This window comes from Antrostomus carolinensis, unplaced genomic scaffold (assembly GCF_000700745.2).
Source record: "Antrostomus carolinensis isolate BGI_N321 unplaced genomic scaffold, ASM70074v2 scaffold39818, whole genome shotgun sequence".
In the NCBI taxonomy this organism is placed as follows: domain Eukaryota; kingdom Metazoa; phylum Chordata; class Aves; order Caprimulgiformes; family Caprimulgidae; genus Antrostomus; species Antrostomus carolinensis.
The window spans coordinates 1-20,809 of record NW_010331607.1 but is presented as its reverse complement, the minus strand read 5'-3'; the positions used below and the strand labels follow the sequence as shown (position 1 = coordinate 20,809).

The window sequence follows — 20,809 nt, the reverse complement described above, 5'->3', positions numbered from 1 at the left end:
ATACTGAAAAAGAAACTAAATTAAACACCCCTCATATTTTGAGATCTGTGATTCATTTCAGTTTTAAAGATGACATTTTGGGAGAGCAATTGTACTCTGCAACAGAAGGGAGTCTCATGAGGCTGGGGAGGATGATCAGAGATGCTTCAATAAGTAGTTTCCTCCTTGGCTCTTGCTCTATTTTTGGGAGGTATTGCCGTAAAAAGTAAAAACATTTTTCTCTACATCCTTTCCATCTCTCTCCAGATAGAGCATGCCTGCAGTGATTTTTGCCAAGAACGTGGTTTGCTGGATGTTCAGCCAGCAGTTGCTGTGCTGTGGGGAAGAGGGATGCGGCACTACTCCCACTTAGCTTGCTGGATGTCTTGCATGTATTCCTAAACTGCTCACCTAGTGCTACTCCTGATGGATCCTAGAAGATTATAATGGCATCTCTCAACAAATTCCATCAAGTAATAGCAAATCCTGCAAACTTTTCCATTTGGAAAATGTCCATTATTCAATCTCAGCAAAGCTTAGATTTATTTTTTTAATTATTATTGTTATTTTTTTTCCTTTAAAATCAGTGTGTACTGTCCTTCTGTTTGTGAACCACTTTTATTTCAATTCTGCCAGGCTGGATGAACACTGCATAGCTATGGAGAATGAACCAAACACAACAACATGTTCTGCATCTACAACTACTATCACCACCACCTCCACCTCCCGGACACAGCTGCCACAGATCTCTGTCTACAGCGGCTCTGACAGACATGCCGTCCAGGTACTGGGCTGTGAGATGCATTTTCCTGTCCTGTACAGTGCTCTCAAATGCAGGCATTGCACAATACTTTACACAAGATTAAATTTCCATTCTTAATTGCTGTTTTTTTTTCTCAGTATCTGATTTACTGGTTCTCAGAAGATACTGTTTGTCAGAGGGTATCAGACCACTTAAGAATAGTGCAGAGTCCAGGCCTGCCTCCCAAGTAAGGGAGGGGGAAATACTGTGCTAGAAAGTTTGCTTTATTATTTTTTCCCCACCATCCCCTGAAGGTATGGAATATTAACATAAACCTTTACAAAATAACACAAAATAAAGCTGTTTGTTTGACCAACATTAACTACAGGGATCCAGGTATGGGTGTAAATGCTGCTTTGGATCCAGCCTCCTCTTGCTGTTCTTTAAATTAGGCCTCCTCAAACTCTGTGCCATTCTGTTTGGTTTGATAATTGAGTATCTCTCATGGTATCCTGATCTTTCAAAAGGGGAACATTATGTAGGACTTGTTGACAAGAACCTGAGAGGTTTGGATGTTGGGTTATGAATGATGCTGTATTGTCAGGCTTTCCTTGCAAATGTGATTATATTTATGTTGACTATATTCTGTGACTTGGTTGAGAACAGTGATGGAGCAAGTTCAGTATTACTTAAATTGGTGTGAGAAGAATTTATTTGGTTTTTATTTCCTTGTAAAGGTAAACTTCAGCATCATGTCAGCATGGTGTGTACTTTGTAATTGTAATTAATTACCTACTGATTCGTCACAGGTTATTCAGCAGGCCTTGCATCGTCCTCCTAGCTCAGCTGCTCAGTACCTCCAGCAGATGTATGCAGCCCAACAGCAGCATCTAATGCTGCAGACTGCTGCTTTGCAGCAGCAGCACTTAAGCAGTACCCAATTTCAGAGTCTGGCAACTGTACCACAGGTGAGAGCGAAGATTGCTGAACAAGAGTGCTGTACTACTTTCAAGAGCAGGACTACAATTCTAAAACATTGTCAAACATAATAACAGCTTAAGTGCCTGAGCTTAATGCCTCACAATAATTTACTGTTATATTTTAATGACTTTATTATTTTAAATTGTATCTTCCTCCAATTTGGAGGATTTTGTCCAGTGTTATAGATGCTCCAGTAGGCGACCATTCCATGCTTTATTGCATACATTATAATGCATCATGTAAATCATCAAACAGGAATAAAATAAATATTAAAAATAGACTACTTCAATCTTCATCCCATATTTTTTTCTACAAGTTGATGGGGAAAGCAATGAATAGCAATGTATCTTAGTGAAATCAAATCAAATTAATGAACACCTGGTATCTCGGTGTGTTTTGACACACATTTGGCTGCATTCTAAGTAATGTCAAAATTAAATTTTAACTCTGAGTTTGGAACTGTAGGAAGTAAATGACATTTCATTTCTGAAGCATGGCTTTTAACATTAGTGAACACTGGAGGAAACCCATTTTGAAAACTGAAGCAGTGGGAAGATTTCCTTTGACCTCAGTTGACTTTGGATTGAGAACACCATCCTGCAGGGATAGGTGGTTGTTAATGATTTTACACATGGAAATGCTAAAATGGAGTTAAAGACTTCAGGGATACAGCTGTTTGTTGTCAGAACTGGGACTGGGTCTTCTGTGCTCCTGGCTTTTTCTTCTATACCTTTTCCAGTAGATGATGGTAATATATTGATGTTGGGTTTTTTGTGGCAGATTTGTGTGTGCATATACAGTTACCGAGACAAAGAAAATCAGATTGGGGAAAGCAAAGAAGTTTTCATGTGCAGTCTCTTAACACCAAAATCTAAATTACTGTCCTGTCTTCATCTGAAGGGCTGGAATAGTGTACTGTTACAGGCACTAGATGTGCTTACATAAATTATCATTCTGGAATATGAGAGTGTTCTTTACAGCATTTATAAAGTTTGTTTTATTTTTAGAGGATTCTGATCACAATAAAAATTATGACGTGAGTTTTAATAATGCCAGTTTTTAATGATGTCACATTCTAAGTTCTGAGCACCATAGGTTAGTGAGCTGATCATTAACAGTTTGATAAGAGTTTCCCTCAGATAGTTTTTGTTCAGGTCTTGATCTGCAAGACTCTGAGTCCCTGAAATTGGGTAGGGATTCAGGGCATTTAGCACCTCTCAGGTGTCAGTCTGTAGTGCAGAGTGCACTTTGCTGAAGACTAATTCCACTGAGTAAAGCGTTTTCACTGTTAACTCAGGGAAAAGGTAATGGTAGAGAGGGATGTTTCTGGTGGTTTATGCAATAATATGAACATCACTTAAACACTTTTTGATTTCAATATTTGACACATATTCTTGCTATTTAGGCAAGCCTGTCAGGTGGGAGGCAATGTACTTCCCCCACTGGGAGTGTCACTCAGCAGTCAAGCATGTCGCAGACCTCGGTACGTAACTGAACAAAGCCCTCCATCCATTCTCAACCCTTCTTGGTTATTAAATAACTTATTTGAAAAACAGAAAAGACTTTAGTATTTAAATTTGTATGGTTAACATGACAGTAAATAGAAGTATGACGACTCTGTAGTAGGTATTGACTATGTTTCTGGCATCTGACAGTCAGCCTGATTTGTGCTGCCAGCTGCTATCGTTCTGGCCAGCGTTGGAGGCTTCCCCAGTCCCAGACCACTCTTGGTGCTCTGAGGGGCAGCTGCTCACTCCACAAGCACTAGTTCAGACCACTGCAGGAGCCACTCCCTGAGCTTTCCTTTCTCACATGATTTCTTACTGGATTTTTCACGTTAGTTTCTTTATTCAGGGTGCTGTTGTAGGTTAAAATCATAACTCTCTGTATCAGTGATTAAAGAGCACCAAATCTAAAGAATCCAAGTCAGTGCTCACACATATATATATGAAACTGGTTAAATGTTTATAACATCCATTCTTTTATTGATTATCATCCTTTATCATGCATCTTTTATGCACTTTCAATTACTTTATCCATATTCTAGGCATGTGCTCAGGTTTCAGTTGTGAGCAGCTCTGTGTTGAGTTCATGCTGTATTTCTTTAAGTGGCATTTTCAGATGTGTAATTTGCACAGTCTCTTACGTACAGTTCTACAGTTGTTTTGAGTAGCACTTTGTTAGTCCTACAGACATCCTGCTTATTAATCATGCCCTCGATCTGTTCATGACTTCAGTGCATAGCTTCAGTGATTTAACTGTGTATTTTTTTGAGCTCTCATAGCATTGCTTTGGCTTACAGTTGTTAGAAGTAAAATGAATGATTAATTTGTTAAATTTAGGAAGGGAAGTCTTTAAAGATGTCTGATGTTAAACCAACAATAATTGGGCTGGGATTTTTCAAGGAAATCTTTTGAGTAAGTGATGAAAAATAGCTGGGCACTTAACTCTGTTAGATTGGTTAGGAATATAAAAAAAAACAAACCCCAAACCAAAATCACAACAGCTTTTGCTTGAGAATATGCTAAAGAGGAATTGTTCAGGATTAAATATTTCATTTAATATGAAATTCTAGAAAGTTTTAGTTTCCAGTCATTTTTAAATGTGGAATCAAAGGCCATATATGGCAGCATAAAGAAGTGTCCTGATCAGGTTGCATACAAGCATAACAGAAGGCATCAGTCCATTCAGATAATATAAACATTTAAAGATGCTTAAATATTAAAATTGTTTTTCATAAAACATTGCAAGCTGGTGCTACATGTTCTGTAAATGTGTATTTCTATGAGGTATATTTTTCAGATTTCATTGTATCATTGTTTATACTTGTAACTCATTATTATTTACTGCTAAATGGATGCTTGCAGTTTAAGAACAGAAATGTACAGTCTTGCCAGAATCCAGTTCTGTGATGATTGGCTCAATATATTTTTTGATATCTTTACAGTTCAGAGATTTCAACTGCCCCTGCCATTTTTATCAAAGGCTTTCTGGCTTTAGACCTTAGGATGAATGAATTTCCATGACAGAAGCAATATTTTTGTTTCCTTAGATTAACCTCTCCACCTCTCCTACACCTGCACAGATAATAGGCCGTTCACAGACCTCCAACACCACCAGCAGCAGTATTACCCAACAGACTATGTTGCTGGGGAGCACCTCTCCAACCCTGAGTGCAAGCCAGGCTCAAATGTATCTACGAGCTCAAATGGTAAGTTCTGATTACAATTATTAAGCTTGGGTTTGGTTCTTCCCCTGCCCCTCAGAAAAAACCCCACTGCAATTTAACTGCTTCAGTTTTTATTTTGTTTCTATAAATTTTTTATAAATATTTTTCTTTAGTTTCAGGTTGCATTGAGTGTTTAGTCACTAATTTGTGAATATGTATCCTCTGAAACACTGTAGACATCAGAAGTGAAAGGATTGCTGTCACCTAGTTCTCTGGTGAAGTTTGCTCAAGTGCTTTTAACTTGGTTGTACTACAGTTATTAAATTGCTCAAGTATAGGAAAAATAGAAAAAGAGCACCTATGTTTTCTGGCTCTGTAGAAGGACATGCTGGAATCTGTCTGTGTTTAAGGTGGATTATTTTCCAGTGCACTGGTAACATTCAGAATTCTGACTCTTCATTAAAATTTTCTTGTATTTAACTAAGATTGTCCTTTGCATTATTGTCTCTAGAATTTGAGTTAAATATATACCTTTCATTCTCTTTGGATTCACATGAAACCCATTAGATTCTTGCAATTTCCTGTCAATATGGTGTTTCCATTTCCCAGTGGACAACTTAAAAAAAAAAAATCTGTTTAATGATTTATTTTTTAAATTTAATTTAGTATTTTCTCTAGTGAGTTTCATATGAATCGAACCTTCCAGTCTGTGTGGGGTTTCATAGAAATTACTGAAGCTGTACGTGAATGCTCTGAAGAGAAGGACTTGGGAGTGGTGGTGAGTGAGAAGCTGAACACGAGCAGGCAGACAGTGTGCGCTTGCAGCCCAGAAGGCCAATAACCGTATCCTGGGCTGCATCAAGAGAAGCGTGGGCAGCAGGTCGAGGGAGGTGATTCCGTCCCTCTACTCTGCTCTTGTAAGGCCCCACCTGGAGTTCTGTGTCCAGTTCTGGAACCCCCAACATAAGAAAGATATGGACCAGTTAGAACTAGTCCAGAGAAGGGCCACCAGGATGATCCGAGGGCTGGAGCACCTCTCCTATGAGGACAGGCTGAAAGAGTTGGGGCTGTTCAGCCTGGAGAAGAGAAGGCTCTGGGGAGATCTTATAGCGGCCTCCCAGTACCTGAAGGGGCTACAAGAAAGCTGGGGAGGGACTTTTCATAAGGGCAGTTAATGACAAAATGAGGGGAAATGGGTTTAAGCTGAAAGAGGGGAGGTTTAGATTGGATTTTAGGAAGAAATTCTTGGCTGTGAGGGTGGTCAGACACTGGCCCAGGTTGCCCAGAGAAGCTGTGGCTGCTTCTCCCTGGAAGTCTTGAAGGCCAGGTTGGATGAGGCTTTGAGCAACCTGGTCTAGTGGAAGGTGTCCCTGCTGATGGCAGGGGGGTTGGAACTGGATGATCTTTAAGGTCCCTTCCAATCCAAACCATTCTATGATTCTATGCTCAGGTACCAATCAGTACTTGGTAAAGGCCAAAGACACTATTATGGCATGAGTTAACAACCAGAGCTTTCTATGTTCAACTCACTTTTTCTTTGGCTATTGTTCTTCTACATGTTCATTGAAAAAAGTAGGATATCTTGAAGGTAAGGATTTAAAGATCAAATGCCTGATTATCAGTTTGCCAGTGGAAGGATTTCTTGAGTCTCTGGTTTGTTGGAAAAGCGAGATGCTGAATGCACCTAGTACAATGTAACAGAACAGGAGTTACTAATTAATCTCATGTCACTGCCTTTCAATATGCATTGACAACGTAGGAGCTGAAGCAGTTTGAGGATGAGGTTGCTGGTTTTTGTAGCAGCAGTCTCTCTCCATGACATGGATTATTGCTAGTTTTCCTGTTCATTTACACTAAATTTTCATCTAGACTGTCAATGTCAAATGCTTATTTGAATCACTGCTTTAGACCCCAGCATCAAGAGGGAAACTTACCCTATTAGTTTCTGTTTAGAATGATATTGCAAGATCATTTTTCAAGCTTCAGTATTTCAAACATGTCATACCCATCTTTTGGTGTTTCTAACATACTAAAAGTCATGCATTTTTCTTCGTCACCTGGCTTTTAATTTTCTGTAGAAGGGTCAACTCTTACCTCTAGCTAGCTCATAACAGCTTCATCACCAGCTTGGTTCAATTCCAGATAAATACTTTAATGTTTAAGTTGAGATATCCTTAGAAATATGGAAAACTAACTAATGATCTCTCTTGAAAGCCTTCTGTGAAGTTTGTCTTTGCTATATTGCCTATAAAGGAATTAATGACAGTTAAGTATGCTAGAAGCTGGTAATTTCAGGTTGGTTGTATGATACCTGTTCTCACTATGAAACTTAAATAGCATAGTGAAAGTTGCCAGAACAACTCTGCTTGTTGAGTAACATTTTGCCAGACTGGAAGATCTCTTTCTGTAGTATTGTAGATACCGGGCTGCTCTCTTGACGTTTTTGCCTTTGTTTCAGTAATTTGTAATATTGACAGGAAAGTCCTCTTTAAAATGCTTGTATGAAAGATTATACATATGTCTATATGAGATTTTTCTGAATATGTAGAACAAATATTTTACATTATTATATTTATTTTACATTATTATCTTTTAAATTTATTTACTTAAACTACCATGACAAATTGTTCTTTGAATAAATTCATCTGAAAATAAAAAAGCAGCTGTATATCACTACATGTAACTTATATATCTCTCTTTAAAATATTGCATTTCTTTCACATATTTTCAAAGTTTCAATCTGTTACCAGATATTTTTTTTCTTGCTTAACAGCTTATTTTTACTCCTGCAACCACTGTGGCTGCTGTCCAGTCTGACATTCCTGTTGTCTCTTCATCTTCCTCATCATCCTGTCAGTCTGCAGCTACTCAGGTGAGCTTGTGTAAAATTTTGCTTAAGTTTACTTGCATATAAAACCTATTAATGGGTACTGGTTATGTACAACTTCAGTGTCTTCTTTTTGCCATTATCACTCATTGTGTCATAGATACAGTTGAGATCCTGAATATGACACTTTAGGTCTTTGTAATTAGCTCTCATCTTTATTACCTTGAATAACTTCATGAACTTGTATCACCTTTTCACTGCTCAACGTATTTATCATCTGAAAAAAATCTACATAATTGTACCTATTGTTACAGATCATATTAGTCACAGTCTTCTGGTGTGAAAAGTGAACATTTATCTAACAAATCTATGATATCATGAGAGATCTTCTCTTTGATCTTAGTTTCTTTAAAAGGCTTTGATAAACAGACCTGGTTTAGAAACCTTTTAGAAATCCAAATAAATTATATCAGTTGAATGTTCTCTGACCTTGTGTTTGTTGACCCCTTCAGAAGATTCTAATAGACTTGAAGACCTTAAAGCTATGTCCCAGTTCTGAGGTAATGTCAGATCATTGAAGCTTGCCTTCCTTTTGCTTTTCCAGTAGGTATGTGAGGCGGGCAGAGCTTGCTGGAATTGAACTCTGTGTTTGTACAGGATGTTGTTGAGCAAGCACACAATGTTAAGTTCATCAGTTCAGCTTTCATTGAAAAGACAGACTGCTCCTTCACTCTTGAAGTTATTGTGCCTCATTAACCTTTATCACAGCTGCCTCTTTCCTTCAGATTCTGCAGATCAAGTTGGAAAGTGCAGGGAGGTTACTGGATGGGCTAACAGCTCTCTTTGCATTTCCTGAGGCATCACTGCAGACAGACAGTACAATCTCACCCCCCACCATAGAGTGTTATTCAGTCAGGTGCTCTGCTGTGGTGACCCTGCCAAACTCAAGCTGTTCCTCTCCCCTCTCAGTGTTCAGTACTGTCTTATTAACAACCAGGTGTTGTTAACCTTGGTTGTCTGGTAGTTTCTATAGCAGCAGTGACATTGCAAAGATCCAGTTTCATCCGTAGTCAGTGAGGCAATGGAAAAGCTTTAACACTGGTACACTTAATTTTTCTTACCTTGTGATAAATGTGTCCTTGGGCTTTCAGTCAGCTGGGTTGAGAGAAATGTCTTTGTTTACCACATAAGCAAACCTGAGCAGGTAGGCAATGCCAGTTAATAAGAAAAAAATGCATTTGGTTATATACTAGATGTATATATTACACTTGGCCAAGATGTTTGTGAAGGCACAGTATAGTGGTCTCACAGTGTCATCTTCCATGTAGAGATGTCAGAGGAACTCCAAAGTGCATAAATGATTAGCAGTGTCTCAGTGGCACACCTAACACGTCCTGTTGGGTGAACTGACACTTCTCTCCTACTTTTCTTGCCTTCTGCTTTCATACTTTTTTCTTTTCATATATGGCCCCCTCATACATGACCTGGATGTCTCAGATTAGCTTCCTTATCTGTTAAGCTGTTCTGAAGGTTGATTTGTACTCGGAGAGATAGGATTTCAGTAAATGCCTCATGCATGCCAGTAAGGAAACAAACACCGTTGTCTTCAGAACAGGATTTGAATGCATCCTGTGTTAGCACACTGAACAGTGAGAAGTAAAATGTCAGCCAGCTGTTTGTTCATTACACAAGTACTAACTGTTCAGTGAGGAAGGGATTATGTAATCAAAATAGTGGATGGTGATAATAATTATTCCTCTTTTTCATCTAAAGTATAATGTAAATTAGTGCTACAAGAGCAATCTTGATCCTTGAAAATAAAATTCTAGCTCAGCATGTAGGATTGGAAAGCTGGGATCATTCTGCACAGAATCTGGCTGTGGTATAACAGACATCAGTGAAAATAATCACTGACTGATTTACATTTCCCAAGGCAAACCTTTTGTTTCATGTGACGTTGGAGGTGTCATGATGAAAAGGTACATTAATATTGCTGGAGAAATAAAGGGCTCAGGTTTGTTAAAACATGGATAACAGCAGATTCTGGTCCCACTGACTAGCCAAGGCTCTGGTTTGTGTTAGTCTCTGCAGACATACTTACAGAGCACTGCACTTGTGCAGCATCTGTATAAAAATAAAACAGCATTTGCTTAAGGTGCTTTGTGGCACACTTTGAAGGCACAATAAAAGAGAAATATGCAAGTTTTAATTCAAATTAATGAAAAATTTCCATTTCTTTTAAAATACGACAAAAAAGACTTTCCTGTATTTTCTTTATCACTGAAGTAATCCAAGATCCCTATTCTTCTCTAAATTTTGTGGCTTAAAAGATACTTTGATATGCAGATTTTTAATGTCTTATGTATTTTTGATCACACGGGATGAGAAGCATTATATACTGTTATTTTTTGCTATTTTTGCCTGGATGTTTGTCATAGATGTTTATATGGTTTGGGGTTTTTTCAAGTTTTTCTCTTTTCCTAGGTTCAGAACTTGACATTGCGCAGTCAGAAGTTGGGTGTGTTGTCAAGTTCACAGAATGGCCCACCAAAGAGCAGCAATCAAACTCAGTCATTGTCTCTGTGCCCTAATAAACCTGCAACCAGTTCCAAGGGCAGCCAGCCAGATCCCTCAGAAAGCAATAGAAAAGGCGAGAGCCCAACTCCAGAGTGCCGGAGTACACCGGTCACCCGGACATCCAGCATACATCACTTAATAACACCAGGTAGGATGAAAATGGAGCTATGAGAAAGTTATTTTAATTAAAGTTAATTTAGAATCATAGAATGGTTTGGGTTGGAAGGGACCTTAAAGATCATCCAGTCCCAACCCCCCTGCCATCAGCAGGGACACCTTCCACTAGACCAGGTTGCTCAAAGCCTCATCCAGCCTGGCCTTCAACACTCCCAGGGAGGAGCAGCCACAGCTTCCTTGACATTTGTATGTTATGGTTCTGTCAGAGTCCAATGCTCTCTGACTGGGTGGTTCTAGATATTCCACATGAAGAGAGTTTAATGTTTAATAGTAAATTTACTTATTTGTTGATATTGGATATTACACAGAATTATTAGCAGAGGGCTACAACAGTGTTCTTAAATCACCATGCAATCACAGTATAGCAGTTACAATACACAGCTGAATCACAGTACAAACATGATAATTATCACTGGTCTCTCCATATGCTTATTGTCAGGACATGTCACCCCCAGTCTCTGAGAATCAATACATGGGCTGAAACCACCTCAAGCCTTTTGCACTTAGCGAAATCTATTTTGTTGGTGGTTCTTTTTTTTCCCCCCATCTTGTCCGTGTCATCAGAATGTTCTTACATCAAGTACTCTTATCAATCTATAGGTAACAGTGCCACAGAATCTTAGTATTTTGCATTAAGAGATAAATCAAAATAAGCATGCAGTTGTTCAGATATGCTTTTACACTGCATGCAGTGTAATTGCATTTTAGCTTTCTTGTCTAGACAATTGGTCTGAATTCTGTGAAATTTAGGTTGGCTTAATGGCAGCTGTTAGAGGAGTAGGGCTACGAGAGAGATATTCTTGAGATATGGAGCCCTAATGGACTTAGAACTCACTTGTTTAAGGAAAAAAATCCATCTTCACTAGCAGAGTAACTAATAAAAAAGACAACAAATTAGTTGTTTCTCAAGTGGAAAAGACAAAGCAAGAGGAGGTTTGCATGTGGAGGAAAATATGTGTGTGTGCTGTAAGGAATTATTAGTGAGTCAGTGGTTCACTTAAAGGGGATGTGATATCTCTGGAAGCTGCACTAGTTTTACTTTCATACCTTTCAGTTTGTGTGTTCAAGTCCAGGCAAATACTTTGAAAGGTTTTAATTCATGCTGAGCTCTTGGAATTTTTCTCGGTCTTTTAAAATCGTATTACCCAAACTTTAACTTAGCAGTTATCAACAAATCCTGTTGATTGTGACATGCTTATCTCTTCCATTCTGATCTGTTTCAAAGCAAAGGTTAAATCCATTTAAAGTTGCATGAAATTCTTAAATCAGCAAAGACTAGATCAGCAATAATGTTAGAATTAGCACCAAAATGATAAGTTTAGATACTTTTATATAGAAAGTACGTATGTGTATGCATGGCTGTTTTCCTTTATTCATTACTGCATTTTGCTTTGGAAATTGATATATTCCCCTAATAAATTGTTCTTGTGCACTGTATGCTGTCAAAGAAGATATTTCTATACATAGATAAGAGTGGTTGAAAAAGTTGTGCTGGTCTTACTTTAAAGTAAAAACTTCCTTTCTTTTAATATTTTTTATAAAGTGCTCTGGACTTATAGAAATAAATACTGATTATCACTTCTTTTCCTCCCTCACAGCTTCATATTCTCCATTGCAACCTCATTCTCTAGTAAAACATCAGCAGATCCCACTTCATTCACCACCTCCAAAGATTTCCCATCATCAGCTGATATTGCAACAGCAGCAGCAAGTCCAGCCAATTGCACTCCAGACTTCTTCGGGTCAGGACCCCCCTCCATCGCAGCACTGTTTACCACTCCCAAGCCATGGTCTTCCTCCGGGTCCCAGCAGTGTCCCATCTCATTGCTCACCTATTCACATCCATCCTCCACCTCTAACGCTATCTCCTACTCCATCCCAGTCAGCTCAGCAGTCAGTAGTGGTGTCCCCTCCACCTTCTCACTCCCCTAGTCAATCACCCACAATAATTATTCACCCTCAAGCACTTATTCAGTCACAAGCAAACTCCCTTGTGCCAACAGCTCTTCAGCCAGAGCAGACTGCTTCTCAGCAAACCAGTACTAATCCTGTTCGACCAATTGCACAGCCACTTAATCTTCCATCACACCTTCCACTTCCATCTTCCCCTGCTGTACACATAGGGTCAGTTGATCAGCCCAGTTTAGTTTCTCCAAGCCAACAGATTGTGTCCTCAACACCACACCAGCAATATTCCTCCTTGCAGTCCACACCTATCCCTCTCGCAGCTCCTCCTCAGCTGTCAGCATCTTCAACCCAGATTCAACAACTGCCGTTGCAGTCTGTGCAGTCTTTACAAGTGCAGCCTGAAATTCTATCCCAGGGCCAGGTTTTGGTTCAAAACACTTTGGTTTCTGAGGAAGAACTTCCTGCTGCAGAAGCTTTAGTCCAGCTGCCATTTCAAACTCTTCCACCACCACAGACTGTTGCAGTAAATCTTCAAGTGCAGCCATCAGTACCAATTGAAACTCCAGTGGTAAGTGGTAATATTGCAGTTCTTTATTCTTTATCCTTGGCTTCTCTAAAGACCTGTAAATCCAGCCTGTTGACTTCAGAGGCAGCTAAACCAGGTGCTAGAGAGAGGACCAGGAGAAACCTTTTGGTTACAGAAATGAGGTTTAAGAAATCAATAGACATTTTCCTCTCATTTTTTTGGGCTTTTTGTAATGGATCATCAGTCAAGAATACCAACCAAGAATCAGGAAAGTGCAGCTTTTTGACCTAAAAATCTTACCTCTTGATGAAATTGCAGCATATCTAAAGTTAAAAAAGCAAGTAAATACATGTCAATGTTTACATCAAAGTGAATTTTTATAAATATATTAAGTTAAAAAAGCAAGTAAATACATGTCAATGAAGTGAATTTTTATAAATATATCATATGGACTGTAAGCTTTTACCTCTTTTATGTTAATACAAATACAGCATAGGCAGTTGAAATTTTGAGTGGGAGGATCATTTCTATACTATGTGTGAAGGTGTATAGCAAATTATTAAGATAATAGAGTTCTGGATAATTAATCTTGAACTAACATTGAAAAGAATCATTTTCATAAAAGAGTAGGGAAATTTTTTATGCTCTCTTGGTGGGTGTTCCCCATCACTGCCATTTAATTTAGTTCAGTGTTAGTCTTGGACATCTGCAGTTTGTAACTGAAGGTTTCAGCTTCACTCACACTGAACTAAAGTCATCTACAGTGAAATATCAGTGAAATAAAATGATATGCAAATAAGGCTGACATTTAAGATGGCTGTAGTGGTAGCGTGAGCAAAGGATTTAACAGGTGTTATAGGCTTTTTTCAGGCTACCAACAGGTTAAGGAAGAAGGTGTGCAGTTTATTTTTAATTTATATTAAGAGGGTAATGCTAATCTCAACTGTCTGATATTTCATGTAGAAATTGGGCAGAAGAGAAGAAGCCAGGTTTGCTTTTGACAAGGTGGTATTTTACATCCTAATCTGCTAAACTGGCTGTCAGTAATTAACGTAAATTTACTTTAATAGTTTTGGGGAAAATACCTCATAATCTCTTATAACCACTAGTGCTTGATAGTCTTGGTGTACTCTTCTGAAATACTTGATTTGATTATACTGCTGTATAAGTTGGAGAACTATTTGCACACTTGTTATGTTATAAAGTTTACATTTTGCCATTTAAATAGCTACAAATATGTGTATAAATAAAAATACAGTAAACTATGAAGATAAGATATTGAAAAAGTCAAGTTCTCTGGTCTGCTTGATAGGAGAACTCTACCTCTTTCTGCTTTGCTGTTTGTAACAAAATACTTTAATTTTTTTCTTGGACATTGTGATGTCCTCAGACTTGTTTTACATGCAGTTTGGAAACTAGTGTTTTATTAGGAGATTAGCGTATTTTAACACTCTATCAAGTAATTTATTTTAAAAACTGTATTTATGCAACTCTTTTAAGGTATTAAGATAGAATGGAAATCTCTCTAAAGCAATAGTTTGTTGGATGCAGATTTACCAAGTGGAGAATGTATGCGAGGAAGAGATGCCTGAGGAATCGGATTGTGTCCATATGGCTAGAACACCTACGCCACCCACTTTGTCTCCACCAGCCATAACCTTGGGGAATGGAGAGGCACTTAATTCAGAAGATCCTTTGGCAGGTAAGAACAAATGTCAAACTAAGGTAGCTGTTCTGCTTAGAAACTTATCCTGGTTATTGATGTTTCAAAATAAAAATCTGTTATTTTAATCTTTTTTTTTAAATTTAGTGGTATTATTTTTTTTTAAGTAGAAGAAACTTTATGAAATATATTAGAAATCCATGTGATAGAACAAATGGTTCAGTCCCAGAGATGTAGCTTATATAGGTATTTGGATAACACACAGCATAGAAAACACTTATTTGAATTCTTTAGCATATACTTTTGTACTAAAATCTGAACAGATTTGTCAATCTCCAGTTAATCTTTAAGTGATAGCTGTATGATACGGGCAAAATGTGGTGCCTGCTGCGGTGTAAAGATTGATTTTGCAGAATCAGGGTCAACAATCACAAGTTGCTGCTGTAATGGTTGACTGCACTGTATGAGTCTATTTGTCACCATTTTTTTTATATGCCACAGTAAGGAGCTGTCCTAATAAAAAAGCTACCAATGAACATTTTTTATTCTTTGCTGAATTGTAAGATATACGTGTCTGTATCAGTTGTTGTCCTGCAAACTAACATAACTTCCCCTGGTGTGCTAAATATACCAATGTGTACTCTCTCTATACATAATACAGGGTGTATGTGTATATATGCTCTACGTGTAGCTGAGTGCTTACTGGTTTGATGTGGTATATACTCGTGACCATGCAGGTCACTGAGTCTCAAAGCATCCCTGAAAATAAATTCTCTTTAGAAATACCTCAGCTACTCAGTCTTGAGAATCCAAATGTTTGAAAATACTGGTTTCTTAATTTGACTTGTGGATTTGTGATTTGTGTTTGTAATTAATGGCCAACTAGACTTAGTAGGTACTGAGTAAACAAAAATGTTTACATTTCATTTGTGGAATAGTCTGTCAAGGAAAACCATCTTTTTCTGAAGGTAAAATCTATAAACCATAGGGAAAAGCCTGTGTTACAGGATGATGGGTGCAGAGCTGAGTGTGTTTATCACCTCTTACTTCTAGAATTCTGAGGCAACGTTTGGACATAAGTGATAAAAACATAACATACTTTGTTAATTTTTTTTCAGAACATGGGGGACTGCCTTCAGTGACATCATCAGTCAGTGCCTCAGTAATTAAATCTCCATCTGATCCTTCACATGCCTCTATTCCACCACCACCTCTTTTGCTTCCAGCAGCAACAACAAGGAGCAACAGCACATCAATGCCCAACAGCATTCCTAGCCTAGAAAATAAACCTCCGCAGGCTATTGTTAAACCACAGATCCTGACCCATGTTATCGAAGGCTTTGTGATTCAGGAGGGGCTAGAGCCATTCCCTGTAAGTGGAAAAGTTGCTGTGAATTTTTAACTATTCATTTTTGAAGCAAACTCTTTTTAAGGATGATGTTATTTGTGGCTAGTAGCTATTTAGATCTTGAATCATGTTTCAAATGTTGGTTTTGACCTTTATTCCCTGATTGGTAACCTGTTTCTTACAGCACTTCAATATACTCGCATACTGTTTGTGTTGTCTTACGTATATAATGGGAATTCATGCTATTGTTTGGCTTGCCAGTGTCACTGGATGACAAGGTACTAACTGAAAACACACAGATAAGTAGATAGGCTATATCCAGAGATAACTACAGAGAGTGATTTTAAGCTACCACGTGCAATAACTTTGTTTTACATTTGTCTTTTAGATACCTCAATTTAAGCGATACCTTAATTTAAACCTCTGAGATGAGTCGGTGTTATAATTCTTAAATGTTAACATTTTATTGCTTAAAGCACTGACAAGCCCCTTAGTGAGCTTGGTGTGATTAGTGCTGTGTCTGGTAAGAATTACTGTTGAAAATTTTAAATCCACAAATGGACAGTTTAAAACCTAGGAGCCTGACATATTAACTAATTTAATATGTCTCTCGTTTTCCCATTCCTTCACTTCTGTAGGTGTAATGTGTTTCTTCCTTTGTTAAATGTAATTGCAAACTCTGCAGAGCAGGAGTGAGTCTTTGTATTTGAGAAGTGGTATTTAGAGCTTTGCCACTATATAATAATGATTCATAGATATGGAATAGAAACTATAATTCCAGTCTCAGTTACGACTGCTAAGTCTCATATGTTATTTTCTATTATTTGTTATTCAGTTAATAATAACTTTGCTTTTATTGCAATAGGTAAGTCGTTCATCTTTGCTGGTAGAACAGCCTGCAGAAAAAAGATTGGTAGTGGAAGGTCAAATCATGAGTGTTGTGTGTGTTGAATCAGACTTGCAGAATACGAAACATGCAGACAACTCATCAGACACAGAGATAGAGGATATGATCGCCGAAGGTTTGTAGTTTTTGTTTAAACATTCATTTTTTTCCCTTCAGTTCTGTGTGTATTACAGAATCCCATCCCATCTGTACTTCTGGAATCTTTCTCCAGTCTTTACACTCTCTCTAATAGAAACTATTTTGAAATGTTTTTTACTAGCTACACATTATAACAGCAATTGCTGTAGATGCACACAAATGTCAAGAAACTGTGCACTTGTCCTGCTTAGAATACAGTGATCACTGGCACAACTCATGAGCTAAAAACATCAATAGAATTTCCCTATGCAGCATCCAACATAATCATCATAATGGATTTTTTAGAACTCAGCAATCAACTATTTTGGATGTGTTACACCACTATTACTGTCCAGCCCAAATGTAGGCAGCCTCATGAGTGTCATGAAATGGAAATTAAACCATGGCCCACTGCAGAAAAGCCAAGTTGTTCTTTAACTCACATTTTTGTATAAATTAATCAAAAATTTAGAAGTCCAGAATTTTTTAACCACCTCTGAATTTTCTCTTCCACAGCTTGAGAGATTGCACAAGAGTTGTTTTTGGTGATCTGTTTAAATTTGTCTTAATGCAACTCTTAGTTTCATTCTCTTAACATAGTTCTTTTCCCTCTTTCATATCAAATCTGTAGTGAGCAGGGTAAGAAAGGACAAATACAGTACCTGCTGCTGCCACAGGTCTGCATCAGAGAAGTGGAAAAAGTCAGGACAGTATGTCCTGAGCAGTAGCAAGTGTCACCATAGCTGTCCTCCAACTATTTCCCACTCCAGACGTTGTAAATTGTCACTTAATTAAAACAATCCACCCCCCCAATCTTTTTACACAGGAACTTTCAAGGTAGCAACACCAGTGGCAGTTCATTAATTACTGTGGCTTCTGGTGCTGAAGTGCAGTAGGGACGTTGGCTGCATCCATCTGTATCTCAGCAAACCCATTAACTCAAAATTCAATCTTTTAGATTATTAGATTCTGATGCATTATTTTTTACTGCAATGATTTATATCCATTACTGCTTATTAAGTGTATTGGGTCAGACCCAAATCAAGGATTGCTGACAAGGTAAAAAGCTTGCTTTACAAAGTGTTCTGAATTCAGGAAGAGTATTTGTGAGTCCATTTTTTCAAATATATTACACAATATTCTACTGGAAAACAATTAGAGGCCCATACCTTATTCACAAACCTTCATGTAGGCGTGACACTAAATTTTAGAAGGCAAGCATCTGGCCAATTAAAAGTGGAAGGCTGCAGTGTGACTGGAAGTTTTCTAAACCTTTGTTTCATTTAATTTAAAATTGCTGTTAATTTTTTTGGTATCATCTCCCAGTGAGGGCTTCCATTTAAACAGCTCTTAGTGAGGGAAGTCCAGTGACATGAAAGCATCGAGCACAAGAGGCTTTAAAAAAATAATCATCTGGGAAATTGTATGACTTGTTTGATATTTTTTGGTTATTTTGCCACTCAGTGGAGTTATACTGCTTTTCTGCACATGAAATGAGGCTTGTAAATCTCTTAGCTCATGACTTAGGTAACTTAGTAAATTGTTTAGTAAACTGATATTAAATAAACTTGCTTTCTTGATCAAGAGTATAGCTTTGGAACATCCACCATTGAGATACATCCATGTATGCAGAACTACAGCAAAGGAGATGTTCTGGTACTAAACCAGAGTATGATTGCAGGTCTGCTAGAAACACCTGATATGCAAAAGAAAAGGCTCTTGGCATCAATTTTCACTTCACACTGTGGTCACTTTTCCACATAGTATGACCTGGTTTGGGAGTGAGGGTTGTTGGTTGGGTTTTTTTTAGAGACAGTGATTTATTTGAAGGATGCATCTCTGGTATTTATTTAGCTTTGGTTGAAAAGTTGGTCAGGTTTGGTGTCTTTCTAATTCCAGTTTTTACTTCCTATGTGACACTGACTTAGGAAGTTGGAGGCTTGGAACGTGGTAATTTTCAGTCTGACACTGAAACATCAGATGTTATTCAAATAAGCTTTTCAGTATTTTCAGCTCTTTGCTGCACTGAAGCTTTTTTATTTGTTACCTTGTCAGTACAATAGTTAGTGTTAGTGAGTAGTTTAGTGAGTTAACGTCACTATAACAGACTTTTACAAATTCATAGTTAAAATCTTTCAATTAAACTTTAATACTTGCATTTGCATCAGCTGGCATCACAGGTGAACAAAGAGTTTAGGACAGAAGGCTAGTTTGTAGCTTTTGCAACTTATTATGTAAAGTCCGAACACGGAAGGTGAATAGCAAGAGGCAAAGTATATGAAACAGTGACTTAGATAAATTAGAAATCATAGAATCATAGAATGGTTTGGATTGGAAGGGACCTTAAAGCTCATCCAGTTCCAACCCCCCTGCCATCAGCAGGGACACCTTCCACTAGACCAGGTTGCTCAAAGCCTCATCCAGCCTGGCCTTCAACACTTCCAGGGAGGAGCAGCCACAACTTCTCTGGGCAACCTGTTCCAGTGTCTGACCACCCTCACAGTGAAGAACTTCTTCCTAATATCTAATCTAAACCTTCCCTCTTTCAGTTTAAACCCATTTCCCCTTGTTTTGTGGGAGAAATGTGTGTTTGTTTAGTCCTCTGAATTTTTGAGCAATGTACTTTGCCCATGTTTGCACCCATGTGGCATGCAGTTCTTTTACTTAACCTGAATGAACACAAAATGTTACATTTCAGTTTGGGCCATTTCCACTCCTTTGCTCCTTATGATGTATTTCTCCATGCCAGAAGTCAAGCTGGTTTGCAGATACAGTGGCATTATTCTAAACTACGTACAGACTGTGCTCTACACATGAAATATGCTTCCAGCAGAAGAGAGCATAGACACTCAGTGTGTGACATGTATTGCCTCGTGGCCTTGTACTGCCTTCTTTTGGGCTTTGAGGTCCCTTCCAATCCCCAACATTCTGTGATTCTGTGATTCCTGCTTTGCTTTTTTTTCACTGATGCTTCTCTCAGCTGGTGTTTGAGTTCTTCACAAGGAGCAGGAAAAGTGCCTTCTTATCTCACCCATAATAGAAAAATACTCTGTTAACAGTAGACTGTAAATCAGTAGATGCTATAATCCTTTTCTTATATGCAGCTTATCTTTTTCATCGATAAGATTCAATATTTTACTTGCTTTCACAAGTCCCTTTGGTTGTAGCAGTTGCTTATTCAAAGGAAGTATTTTAAAAGGTTAATACATTATTATATCATTACAGAAGAGCTTGAATTTAGGCTGTGGAATTCCTAGTTCTCTTAATGAACTCTTTATAAGCAATTCATGAGGACTCTCAATTTGTTTTCAGTTGTTCGCTGTGGTTGAGGGCATACTTGCTCATGGATGGCTTGAAATTTAACAAAAAAGCTGATTAAGTTAATTGAATAACTTAATTGAAGGTTCAGTAAGGTTCAATTGACTCGAGATCTTTTCTGTAGAGTGTAAAATCTATTACTTGCTTAGTTTGGCATAATTTTCTGTTAATCAATGTATTTAATGAAGCATTTTAGATATTTGAAAATATTCTACCTCTTTGCTTGAGATGAGAAATTTGAACATAATTTTGTGTCATTGAAACAGACTTCTTTGTGCCTTTCTTTAGAGGGACTGGATGAAATTGAAAATGATCTTCTGAAGTGTGAATTTTGCGGAAAAATGGGATATTCTAATAAATTCCTGCGGTCAAAAAGATTCTGCTCTACGTCCTGTGCCAAAAGGTACCTTGTCTAGTTATTGCTTATCATTATCTGGTTAATGGAATAGCACCCAAATCATCTCTGATGTTGAAAAATACAGAAACACTAAAACATTACTGCCTTCTACCTGAATTATAATCTACCTGGACTATGGTAAATTATAATATAAAATATATATATTTATATAA

General features: G+C 37.8%; 1 protein-coding gene across 1 annotated transcript; it reads left to right on the top strand.

Annotated features, from left to right (window-relative positions):
* Positions 1 to 637: 637 nt before the first annotated feature.
* PHC3 (polyhomeotic homolog 3) lies at positions 638 to 20,642 on the top strand (the record flags this gene model as incomplete). The annotated part of the gene is made up of 11 exons (XM_010173262.1): positions 638 to 763; positions 1,531 to 1,689; positions 3,108 to 3,185; positions 4,755 to 4,913; positions 7,645 to 7,743; positions 10,183 to 10,423; positions 12,051 to 12,928; positions 14,438 to 14,588; positions 15,668 to 15,921; positions 16,763 to 16,919; positions 20,528 to 20,642. Coding segments are annotated over exons 1-11 (2,417 nt in total), but the record flags the coding sequence as incomplete, so codon positions are not given.
* Positions 20,643 to 20,809: the final 167 nt, after the last annotated feature.